General features: G+C 38.1%; 1 protein-coding gene across 1 annotated transcript in view; it reads right to left on the bottom strand.

Annotated features, from left to right (window-relative positions):
- RXYLT1 (ribitol xylosyltransferase 1) overlaps positions 1 to 12,088 on the bottom strand; it is a 35,457-nt gene extending 23,369 nt beyond the window's left edge. The window contains exons 1-3 of the mRNA XM_019640504.1: positions 11,749 to 12,088; positions 10,722 to 10,877; positions 5,617 to 5,719 (exon numbers count right to left, since the gene is read on the bottom strand). Coding sequence (XP_019496049.1) covers positions 5,617 to 5,719; positions 10,722 to 10,877; positions 11,749 to 11,917 — 428 coding nt within the window. The 5' untranslated portion in view covers positions 11,918 to 12,088. The remainder of the gene's footprint in view (positions 1 to 5,616; positions 5,720 to 10,721; positions 10,878 to 11,748) is intronic.
- Between the last annotated feature and the right edge of the window lie 940 nt (positions 12,089 to 13,028).

Genomic DNA, 13,028 nt, shown 5'->3' with positions numbered 1-13,028 from the left:
GAGAGAGAGAGAGAGAGAGAGAGAGAGAGAGAGAGAGAGAGAGAGAGAGAGAGAGTGTGTGTGTGTGTGTGTGTGTGTGTGTGTGTGTGTTGGAAGGTGTGTTGGTCAAACTGCAGTGGGTTAAGAAGTAAATAAGAAAGTGGTGACAGTGAGTGTAGACAACTCTTGCAAGTTCAGATGAGAAGGTGAGAAAGCAGTAACAAGTGAAAGTTGATAATAAAGGAGAGCAAGGAAGTATCTGATGGAGCAAGGTCTTGAAAGAGGCAGAAGGCATGCACAGGTTTAGGAAGCTAACCTTGAACCATGGACATCACCTCACAGAGCTGAGGAAAGAGATAAGGTTAGGTGAGCGATCAGAGAGATCCTGTAGGTAATGTTAGAGGAACTAGTTAAGGGAGATAATTATAGATATACTCAATTTTCTTGAAGAAATAGGAGGCAGGGTTGTCTGCTGAGAAAGAGAGGGTCAGGCAGGTATGTAGGGGGCTAGAAAAGGGTGGACACACCTGCTCGTATTCCTGTATTTTCTGTCTCGCCTGCACACCAGCTAACCTGTCATGCAAGCTAGAAACCAGGGAGTTGTCAGCTTCATTTCTTGCTCTTATCTTCACATCTAATAACACCTAAATTCTGATAATTTTGCCCAAAAATATTCCTCAGATTTGTCCCTGACCTGACCCCACCACCACTTCCCTAATTCATCCCTTAATTATCGGTCTCTGCTGGACATTTAGTTTCCCATACCCAGGTGTCTCCTTCAAATCCTGTCCCCACATGACTACTAGAAATCTACACACTACCACTATCTTGCTTAATCATCTTTAATTGATTTTCACTGTTCAAGAATGAAGTCCAAGAGCCATAATGTGTCACGTGTAAGGTCCACCATGATCTGACCCTTGCAGTCCCAGGCTCAGCTGCTCTGCCCATCTTCATACTTGTAGGGGTTCTGAATGGTTTGCACAAACCAAGGTGTTTATCAGTTCTCAGTCCCTGATGTCACCTCTGCTGAAAACAGCTCCTCTCACTGCTTTATTAGATCTTACTAATCTTTTAAGACTCCGCTCAGCTATCCTCTCCTCTAGAAAGCCTTTCTTCATAGGCCCCACATCCCCAACTCCACTCAGATTGGATTAACTGCCTTTCCTCTGTCGTTTCCTAATTAACATGGCAGAGTATGCACATCTTTATCCTTATGCTTTATATAGGGTATGAACATCATTTATGTGTTTGTTTCAACCACACACAGTCTACAAACTCCCTGAGGTCAGGGAAATGTATGGGATTCACTGTGAAATCCTCAGAGCCTCATATGAACGAAGTAGCAGGCACTCAGTAAGCACTGAATGAATAAGTAGTTATTCTCTTAAAGGGAGTTATTTGCTCTACCAATTTAAGTTCTCATACTGCATATAAAATATAAATCAAGTTAAAAACTCTGATTTAATAATAACTTTCCAGTTATACACTTATTAAGTAAGGCTTATATGTGAGATATTATAGCATATTTATACATGATGAAAGGTACATTTTAGTTTCCCAAGATTATTTGTCACTTATCAATAAAATTCCATTAAGTGAAGAATAAACATATTTAAGGAGCTCATACACTGAATTTTAAAACAGTGATTTACTCTTGTAGATTTCTTAGCATATACCAGGGGTACCAAAAAAATGTACACATTTTAAGAGATGTTGTCTATGCATTACTTTTCAAAGTTGAATTATGGTAGCAATGTGTAGCATGATGTTCACTCAAAAGATGGTGTTAATCAAATGAATGCTAGTGTCATTCATTGTATTACAATTTTAATACAGTTTTTCTCTTTCTTAAAATGTGCATACATTTTTTTGGCACCCTCTGTATTTCACAGTCAGGACTTCTAATTTCCAATATTTATTCTTTTTCTGCTTGGCTCAGTTAAAAATGTTCCTCCCAATAAGTACTTTCATACTTAGAAAGTCCAGAGAAATCATTCAAATATTTGAGTTCTAAGCTGAGTGTGACAAGAATATATTTTTTAGAATCCAATATAATTGCTGTTTCATTTCTCCTAAATTCCACAAGTACTACTGAATAAACACTCTATAGACACCATTACTATATATAGTGAGCTACTGATAAGATTAATTTGCCAGCTAAAGGTCTGGCAAATGCCTTGATAAAGAACAAAGCTCAAGCTAAAAGTCCACACGGCACTCAGCCATTGAATTCGCTGTCATTTTTTTGGTTAATAGTTTGAGAAAATTCAGTTTTATAAAATAGGTACACCAAACTCATGACTGGCCCTTACATTTGAGTAGCTGCTGCAGTTCACCCTGCTTTTGTGGTCAGCCTTACTGCCGTGACTCTGTACCTCCCTAGTTCAGTGCTGATGATGGAACACTCCCATGCTCACATCTAGCGTGGCTGGAGTGTGACGAAGGGCAACGTGAAAAATGAACTATATTGCCTTTGTTTTATAATAAAAATTTTGAGTTTTTAGTGTTTCCCTAACTAACAAGGCAGAGTGCAAATTAGTGTCAGTAACTATTATCTACAAAAGCTCGCGCTCACTGTGATTAGTGAGCTCACGCATTTCTTCTAGTTGTAATACTTGAAAATTCTAAAAATATGATCAGATATATTTTATTCTATCATGACCTTTAGAAATAAGTTCAATTTTTTTGTGAGTGGCAGATGTTTACTGAAAATATCATAATTGAATATTGGTAACACAATGAGTTAGCACCTAGCTTTTGTCTTAGCAGATGAGTAGACATTTATATATCTTATGATAATGCCTATACATGGAAATTACAGGGTTCTGAAAGCAGTCTGTGGGGATGAGGAAAGGCCATGATGAGCAGAGTAAGATTCCTTCTAAGAAATTAAAAATAAAGTTGCCTTATGAAATAAAACCATAAGTCAACATATGATGGATATGAGCAGAGATAGACAAAGTTCGCTCAAGAGACAGAATGGATCCCAGGCTAGCTTGTAACCTACTCGAGCACATTAATATAAATAATATATCAACAAGGTATTTGTGGGGAGGTACATGATGGAGAGATAGTAGACAATAAAGGAAACACAGAAAAAGGAGAACAGAAAGGTAGGGAAATGCTGTAGTACTTACTTAAGTAATAGTAAAAATATTAAAACTAATAACAATAAGACTTCTATAGTGATTACTGTGTGTAACAGACTATTCTAAGCACTATACATCTATTAATGCATTTAATCTTCAAAACAATCCTGTGAAATAGAAACTAATATTTTCCTTATTTTAAAACTTAAGGAAATCCAGGCATAGAGAGGATAAGAAACTTACTTGCCCAAGGTCAGACAGCTAATAAGAGGAAAAGCTGGAATCTGAGCTGAGATATTTTGGCTGCAGAGTCTGTGCTCTTAATAACCCAATCACACTGCTACACTCTCGAGAGGTGTGACAGGGCTACATCAGGCTGCCTCAGTTGTGTACCCCTCATGTGTTCATGTACGAGTATTCATATCCTGAGCACAGACTACGCATGTTTCTGATTCAGTAGTGAACAATGACTCATTTATTCACTTCTGAAACACACAGATTTTGGAAGTACTACATATAGTTAAATCCCATATTTTGATTCCATGTTTAATCAGACAACCCTCAAATAATGGGGTATCAGCTGTAGCCTGCCTATATGGAAAGAATGTGCTGGTCCAGTCAACATAAGCATGTGGACTGACTGACGGTTCCAGTTCCTTTCTGAGTTATTTACTTGGTATTCTGGATTACAGTCATCGGGCCTATGAGTTGATAAGAACCTGCATTTATGAGCCGGATCAACCCTTTAAGCTCTTTAGACTAAAAGGTTTATTTAAATAAAATATATTTATACTTATTTACAACAAGTATCCTGATAGTACTTAAAAATGCTTTCCATTTCTTCAAGGTGACCCATTACTTGTGATTCACTTTTGGTCAAATAAGGATGAATGTGTTGAAACATTTAAGTACTTAGTACCCATGCAGTTCAATTCAACTCAAAACTTGCAATTCCATAAAAGTACTAATTTTGGATAAATAAATTAGGTATACTACTTTTCATGAGCCTAAAATTTTAATAAGTTGTTTAAAAAAATTTCCACAATAGTGAACTTCTTTGAATACATGGTTCTCTTAAATCCTACGAGAAAACAGCATTGCTATTTGATCATTATATAAAATCTGCAGTAAAAATTTCAGAAGGGAAGATTTTCTTTTGGGAATTAATGCTGTTTGCTCAAATCCTTTGCTATTATTATAGTAGCAGTATATACTAACTTCTCTATGAATTTTTAAGAATTTTTCTGAAAATCTTATATGTTATGGGTAGAACTATTAGGCTAATACCCATTACACGTTTACTTTTTAAAAACCAAAATATATGCATAATACACATTTACTTTCAAACACCCTAATCTAACTGTTGTAAGTTTAGGACTATGTATAAGCTCTTGAATGGGAGTAGATTGATAAAAACCTAGGGATGAAAGTAAACATAATCATTACCAATGATGATTTGAAAAGCCTGTTTACTTTTCAAGTAAATGATTACTTTGAAAAGATTCATGCAATGAAATTGCTTTCCAAGTGTGTGTAAATAATTAAATAGCAGTGAAAATTTAAATAGAATTGAGATCAACTAACTTTTCCTCTTGATTTCTGTAAGAAATGGAATCCTAATAGAAACCAGAATCTTTGGTTCACATTTTTCCTCCTAATAATATATTTGTTACATGAAATAAGCATTGTAAATTATTTGTATTTTTATTTCAATAAAAAGCAAAATCTAATAAAAAATAGAATTCTTTTATACGATAAAAACACCACAATATAGATTTGGTCATATTACAGCAAACAACTGGCAATGCTCTGAGATATATGAACTCTGATTTCAACTGGTAAGTAAATTTATAAATAAAATTATCACAATTTCATATGATAAAATTATCACAATTTTTGTAAATAAAATCTTAATTCTATTAAAATATTTAGAAAATATGCAGTCATAAAGTTTTATAAAAATAAAAGCTCAAAAAGTGTTAATGATATTATACATTGGCTTTCTTAAGTCTAAAAAAAGATTTCTGAGTATTATGGTAAAATGGTGACCTTTATCATTAAATTATGATAGAACTCATCTAGGAAATGTTTTGATAAATAAAAAGCTCAAAAGTCATAGCAATAGCTTTGATACTACCTATTATTATTATAAAAAGTATGTGAACATAACTATTATATGAAAGAGAAAAATGAAAATATTTTTAAGTTTACATATTATTCCTCCAAGGTATGAAATGTTAAATGTTCATCAACAATTAAATGTTACAAAATCTGGAACATGAGTTTTTCCATATAATCAGAAATGCTTTGATAAAAATGGAAGACATATGATTAAAAAAAGGGAGTATTTTGTACTCCAATTTCATAAGAAAATGTTCAAGGTAAGCTTTAACTGTGAATATATATTCATGAGATTTCTCTATTCTTCACAACAAGTTGAAGTGGAAATATGTTCTATGAATATATTTTCCTCTTATTTTTCTTCTGTATTTACATAAAACATTGTATGGCAACACATCAAAGGTTAATGTTGTACAATTAATACCTGTAATGTGTTCTTCCTACAATTGAATTTCCTTCTCTCCACTGCGCGGTCACATCAGTGGGCTCGAGTAAGCCTTCAAAAATATGCTCCCAGAGATACAAACCTGGTCATTAAAAAAAGAAAAACATTTATTGTCTGATGTACTCTGGTGTGTAGGATGAGTTTAAGTTCTGTTCTTTTATATTTTATTTTTCCTCTTTGGTCCCTTGGCAGGTAGTGCTACCAAGCAATAGCTCAAAACCATCAGTATGGCAGCTACTGTATGAGACAGAACTCAGAGGTTGTCAGTACAAAATGTGGAAAAATATGGGTTAAAGACAATAATCTCTCTTACTCTAAATTTGAGAACACTCTAATTATCACTGGACTTTTACTACCTGTTTTATCCTGAAATGTGTTACAGTGCTATGTAAATTACGACAGTAAGTCCTTTACTGTATGTAGTAAAGGTGCCATGAGTCAAGGAATGCAGTGGCCTCTAGAAGCTGTAAAAGGCAAGGAAACAGATTCTCCTCTAAGCCTCCAAAAGGAATACAACCCTCTGGACACATTTCACACTTCTGCATTCAGAAATATAAGATAATAAATTTGTGTTGTTTTAAGCCAGTAAATTTTCAGGACTAGGTTATGTCAGCTATAGGAAACTACAGGTTATGTAGCTATAAATTATTTGTACCTGCAAATGGAATACCAATGTAACAAGTATTTAAAATTCTGGAAGTGGCTTTGGAATTTGATAGTGGAAAGAGGCTGGAAGAATTTTGAGGAGTATGATTTTTCAAAAGCCTAGATCAGATTGCCTTGAACCAATTATAGGTAGAAATCTGGATGCTAATGACTCAGCTAGTGAGAATTCAGAAGGAAGTTGGGAGCACAGTAGGAAAAAACCTATATCATCTTAGAGAATACCTAAATCATAAGCAGACTGTTGGTAGAAATATGCATGTTAAAAGCGTTGCTGATGAGGGCTCAGGAAACAACATATTAGAAACTATATATTGTCATACGGTCATGCACCACATAACGATGCTTCGGTCAACAATGGACTGCATGTGATGGTGGTCCACAAGATTATAATTGAACTGAAAAATTCCTGTGCCTAGTGATGCCATAAAGTCACAGTACAACGTGTTACTCACGTGTTTGTCGTGATGCTGGTGTAAACAACCTACTGTGATGCTAGTCATATAAAAGCGTAGCACGTACATACATTTACAGAAGTAGGCTGTACCATCTAGGTTTGTGTAAGTATACTCTATGATGTTCTCACAAGGACAAAATTGCCTACTGACACATTTTGTACAACGTATCCCTGTTGTTAAGCGGCACATTACCGTATAGTGGCAGAAAGCTTAGCTGAATTGTGTCCTACAATTTTGTGGAAAGCAAAACTTGTAAACAATAAACTTGCATGTTTAGCTGAAGAGATTTCCAAGCAAAGTGCTGAAGCTGTGGCCTGGTTTCTTCTTGCTGATTATAATAAAACATGGGAGGAAAGAGAGAGATTGAGGGAAGAACTGTTAAGTAAAAAAGAACCAGTACGTGATGATTTGGGAAATTCTGCCTATTCAGATTGTGAAACGGTGAAAATTTAAAATCACTGTCAGGAAAGCAGGCTCTGGAGAGGCCAAGGATGTGACTGGATATCCTTTGGCTAATGCCTCAGAAGGACAAAAAGATCATACTATTTGGCCACATAGAGAGCTCTCAGAGGGTATTAGATGTGTGATTTATGGATCTCTTTCAGTAATTTTAGCAGAACCAGAAATAGAGATGGGATTATCAAGGAAAGAATGGTAGAGCTCTTGTCTAATGCAGTGAATCCTTATGACATACACAGAAGACCCACAAGGTTCTTGAGAATGTGTATCAGCAGAAACACTGCCAGCTTGGACTAAAAGGGACTGAGAGAGGGTGAAATGAAAGAAGGCTGTTGGACTCCCTATCCTGTCTGCAGGAAACAGGCTGATAAAACTACTCTGAAAACACATGCTACCCTTCATGAAAAAGGAAGGATGATTCCAAGGGCAGAGCTGAAAGGCCAGAAGCAAAGTCTCGAGCCACAGATTATTTCCATGAATTTGTAACTTAATGGATTTGAAACCTAATGCCTGTTTGGATTTCAAAATTGCTTGGACCCGTGACTTGATTTTACTTCCATTTTCTCCTGTTTGTTTTTTTTTTTTTTTAATTTAATTTTTATTTATTTTATTTTATTGGGGGAATTGGGGGAGGGGAACAGTGTTGGAGAATTGGGAAAGGGGAACAGACAAGTTGCTGTCCTTCTGTTCTTCAGTCTAGTTGTGGAGGACATCACTTCACTGGCTCATGTTGGTATTATGATCATTGTGTTCTTCCCGGCTAAGGCAGTCGGTCGCTGGTCATTGGATGGCCACTCATGGCGACTCACGGCAGCTCACAGCAGCCTACTGCAGCAGGGGCTGCAGCCTACGCTGTTGCAGGCCACTCAAGGCAGCCCAGCTTCAGGTTGAGCTGTTGTTCACAATCTTAGCTGTAGAGGGCACAGCGTCACTGGCTCATGTGGGAACCGAACCAGTGGCCCTGCTGCTCAGAGCTTGCACTCCCAAGCCAACTCCTAACCAACTGAGCCACTTGGCCGACACACATTTTCTCCCTTTTTAAATAGCAATGTTTATAACTGATATCCTATGATTGTGCCTGGGGAACAGGTTGATGAAAGTAGTGTTTGATAAAACTCATCTGGCCACTTTGTGCTTATAGGATTAAAAAGAGAAAAGTCTGGAAATATGAAAACCTGTTAAGATGTATATTTAATTAAAAACAAGAGTGGGGAAAATGGTCATTTGAAAGAAGAAATTAATATTAGAGATTTTTATAAAGAAAAAAANCCTCTCTCTCTCCCCCTTTCTCTTCTCTTCTATTTTTCTCTTCCCTTCTCTTCCCTTCTCCTCTCCTCTCCTCTCTCTCTCCCTCCCTCCCTGCCTCCCTCTTTCCAATTCTACACGGATCACTCATGTTTTTGCTTGTCCTGTGAGCAAAGGCCACCTTTGTTCTGGACTATATTTTCAAAGATGTTTGGATAGCAAGCAGCCTTGGAAGATAGAGATAGCGTCCTCCCCTGGAGCAAAAAAACAGGTTTGTTTAACTGTCTAGTATCATAAAGATAATGATTTAATTTGAGGCAAAGAGTTCAGGCAGGCTTACTGCACATTATAAAAGATTTGGGTTTCCTAAGTTCAAGGTTTCTGTGCTTGACGAAAACACTGTACATGTGTAGCATCCACTTGGACCCCTCTGCAGTGCCCCGCAAAGCAAAGAGAACAAAGACTGAAAAAACAGAACAGACTATCCAAGAACAGTGGGGCTACAACAAAAGGTATAACATATGCATAATGGGAATACCAGAAGGAGAAGAAGAAGAAAGGAACAGAAGAAACATTTGAAACAATGATGAGTTAGAGTATTTCAAGTGTTTGAAATCAGCTACCATATTCTAGTCTTCTCGAGTCTTCTTATGTTTGAGCTAAAATTTCCCAAATCCCTTAAATATTTTTCATTTGGAATGGTTTTGAGTCTGTTCACCATCTTATATTTTCCTCTGCAAAGTTCCATTATAAATTGTGGCACCCAGTATTTCTATATACCACAATGTCCTATTGTAAACTGAAGCAAAAACAATATAATTTCCAATAGTTCCATAAACAAATAATTAAGGTATGACTCTAACTGAAAGCAGGTACAGGATCTGTATGCTAAAATCTAAAAAATACTCAAGAACAAAATAAAAATGAAAGACTTAAATAAATGAAGAGAGATACTGTGTTCATGGATTGGAAGACTTACTCTAATTAAGATATAAATTATCCCCAAGTTGATATATAAATTTAAATAAATTCAAATAAAAATTTAATAAGGATATTTCATAGANAAAAAAATTGTTAGAACTTGACAACTGGAGGCTTCAGTACCTGAAATTTAGTGGTCAGTAGTAATCTTTTTTTTTTCTTCCCCCCCACCATCTCCCTATCCACCCCCTCTCCCCACCGTTGTTCTCAGTCTAGTTGTGAAGGATGCAGCTCACCGGCCCATGGTGGTATTATGATCATTGCGCTCTACCCAGCTGAGGCAGACGGTCGCTGGCCGTCGGCTGGCCACTCATGGTGGCTCTCGCCAGCTGCTGGCCACTTACGCTGGCCACCAGCCACTCACGGCAGCCCAGCTCCAGGTTGAGCTGTTGTTCACAATCTTAGTTGTAGAGGGTACAGTATCACTGGTCCATGTGGGAATTGAGCCAGCAACCCTGTTGTTCAGAGCTCGTGCTCTAACCAACTGAGCTATCTGGCTGCCCAGTCATCTTCAAGGATGTATTTTTGCATAAAAGTGTGAATGAATTTATGAAACAACATGGGCCAGGCGTTATCCTTTTACTGTCCTCTCATCTGATACTTTCTATCTATATCCCTTACTGAACATATAAATCTAACTCATGTTTAAAGGCCAAATAAAGCCCCCTCTAATTAATTAAATTCTTGCTGACTCTTCTAAGAATTGAGGGTTCCATTCTCTAACTGAGCATAATATATAATTTGGAATGCTAGGCTTTCATGATACTCAGAGCAAAATGCTTTTGTGGGCAATCAAGTTTAATCAACTACATACTATATCCCCTTCTTGGACATTGTCAATGAATACTGGCCTATTAAAGACTCTGAGAAATCAATAAAGAACCTTGTATAATTTTGTTTAGTTCAATGTTTCCCAAACTTGTTTGGCCATCAAGGGCAGTGGCCACATCTTATACTTGTGTATCAAGTATCCAACAAACATAGATTCATGAAACTTCAGTTGACATAGGCATTTAATTATATTGAGGCCTACACAACCCACTTTGTATATACAAAGAAAGCTGTGCTCAGCTAAAGACCAACAATAGAATACGTGTGTGCATGTGTATTTATATAGATGTTGCTTAACAAGAAAGGATAAATTAAATATTGAAAAAAACATATCATGAAACCTTAACAAATGATGAAATAAGCTATAAATCTATTAAAATAGTTTAATATTAATAAAGTACATTTTATGATGCTTTTTACATCTCTAAGCTCTATACAGTAACTTACCAATGGCAGCTTTGCCCCAGATTTGTATTCGGAAGTCTGTTTTCCCTTTTGTGGATTTATTTAATATTTGAAAGCTAGTTTTAAATCTGTGTTGTTGCTCATTTTTTTCATCTCCTTCCCAAGGATTCCATTCTTCACTTCCCAAAGTAGATTGTTCTGTGTTTTAAAGAGAGTAACAATGTTTATCAGTAAGGTAGACCTGGCATTTGAACTGGTGAAACACACACATTAAGAAAAAAAGGATATCAGAATCTAGTTTTTATTAGTCCTTTACTCTGAAAGATCTTAAGAGATAAAATGTTAACACAAAATTATCTTTCCCAAACGAAAACATTCTAAAATAACTGGATAATATGTATCAAGTTTGCTGCAAGTGTAACTTTTGTAATTCTTTATAGATTGTATATATATATTATATATAATATATATTATATATATAATATATATATATATAATATATATATATATATATATATATATATAACCTATACATAAAAACTTGACTTCAGAATGTAAAGTGTCCAACAGTTTTAGATACTATTGTGCAAAATTCTGAAAAAAGGGAGAGATGAGTCTGAGTCCGATCTTGGCACAGGTCAAAATACAGGACAGGATTTGGAGGTGAATCCCTGGGTTTCAGAAATCATTGCACCAGAAGAGGCTCTTTGTTTCAATAAGGAAATAGATGTGGCATTTCCGCGAATCTGAAGCATTTTGTGACAATGTCTTGCATATTTAAGACAAGTTTTAAAGGTGTGGGAGCCTGTCAGCTTTGGGGTTAGGAAGTGGGGAGAGCGTGTGGGATTCGGGCGAGGATTGCGGCAATTCCGAGCGCAGGGCAGGTTCAAGGGAGCAGGCGGAGGAAAAGCGCACCCCACGGCCCGGGAGCAACACCGGACAGGAGCGCGAGATTCCCGGACCAAGAACGAGGTCCCAGCCGCACGCCTCGGCTCCGCCCCGTCTGTCTCCCTGCAAACACGCGCCCGGTCGCGCAGCCGGGGACTGAGGCCACCAACCCGGATCCTACCTCGGCCGCGCCTCTCCCGCACCGGGGCCGCCTCCTTCCGGAGGCTCCGCAAAGATGCGGCCGACGCCCAGCGGCGGCGCCCGAAGAAGACGTGGTATGCAGCGTACAGCGAGAAGAGGCAGTAGAGGGCGATGAGAAACGAGCAGAGCCGTTTCCGCGTCAACCGCATCCCACTGAGGCTTCCCGTCCGGCTACCGCCACCAAAGAGCTGGGCCGGAGTGGATGCCGCCACAGCGCGGCGGCCTGGGCGGCGTCCGCTGCAGGTCCGGGTCCCGGAGCACGGAGGCACCGGCACCTACCCGGCCTGCGTCTCTTCTGCCCCGCCCAGGCTCCGCCCCCAGCTCCTCCGCCCCGCCCCAATCCAACCCCAGCTCAGGCCCCGCCCTCAGAGCTCCCAAGCCCCTCCTCTCCCTTCTCCTCCCCGCCCCGTCACCGGCCCCGCCCCTCCAGGGAGGAGACACCCGGCTTGCCTCTGGCTATGGAATTCGGCCTTCGCCCATACTCCGCAGTGCTCCCCAACTTCGGCAGTATAGACACTGTCCCTGTCAACCCTGTCCTCTTCCCCGTGTACGTAAAGACTGCTGTTATCTGATGGGAAAGGAAAAACAACCCCTCCATCCCGTGGTCCATGAAGACCACATTAAGGCACAGATCATAGCCATTTTTGTTCAACACCTAATCCCCAGAGTTTAGTATAGGGCCTGATACATTGATAGATGAATGAACATAAATTCAAAAAATTAAGTGGTGACAGTGGTAAATGTGAATGTGATTAATGCCATTCAGTGTTACACTTAGAAATGTTAGAATGGCAAAGCTTATGATTATCTGTATATCTATATCTATATCTATATGTCTATGTATCTATATATCTATATATCTATATCTATATCTATATATAAAATGGTCTGACAAGTTCAAGAACTTGTTGCAATGATGTTGCTAAACTTTTATGATATCAGAGGGATTATTCATTATGAATTTGTACCAACTGGACAGTTAACCAAGTTTACAATTTGGAAGTGCTGAAAAGGCTGCATGAAAAAATTAGACGACCTGAACTTTTCATCAGCAATTCATGGCTCTTGCATCACAACAATGCACCAGTTCACATGGCACTCTCTGTGAGGTAGATTTTATGTAGTAAACAGATAACTGTATTGGAATACCCTCCTTACTCACCTGATCTGGCCCCCAATGACTTCTTTTTTTACCTGAAGGAAATATTGAAAGGAAGACATTTTGATGCCATCAGGACATCAAGGGTAATACACGACAGC

This window comes from Hipposideros armiger, unplaced genomic scaffold (assembly GCF_001890085.2).
Source record: "Hipposideros armiger isolate ML-2016 unplaced genomic scaffold, ASM189008v1 scaffold_51, whole genome shotgun sequence".
Classification (NCBI taxonomy): Eukaryota; Metazoa; Chordata; class Mammalia; order Chiroptera; family Hipposideridae; genus Hipposideros; species Hipposideros armiger.
The sequence above is the reverse complement of the archived record's forward strand: the minus strand, read 5'-3'. Positions and strand labels throughout refer to the sequence as shown.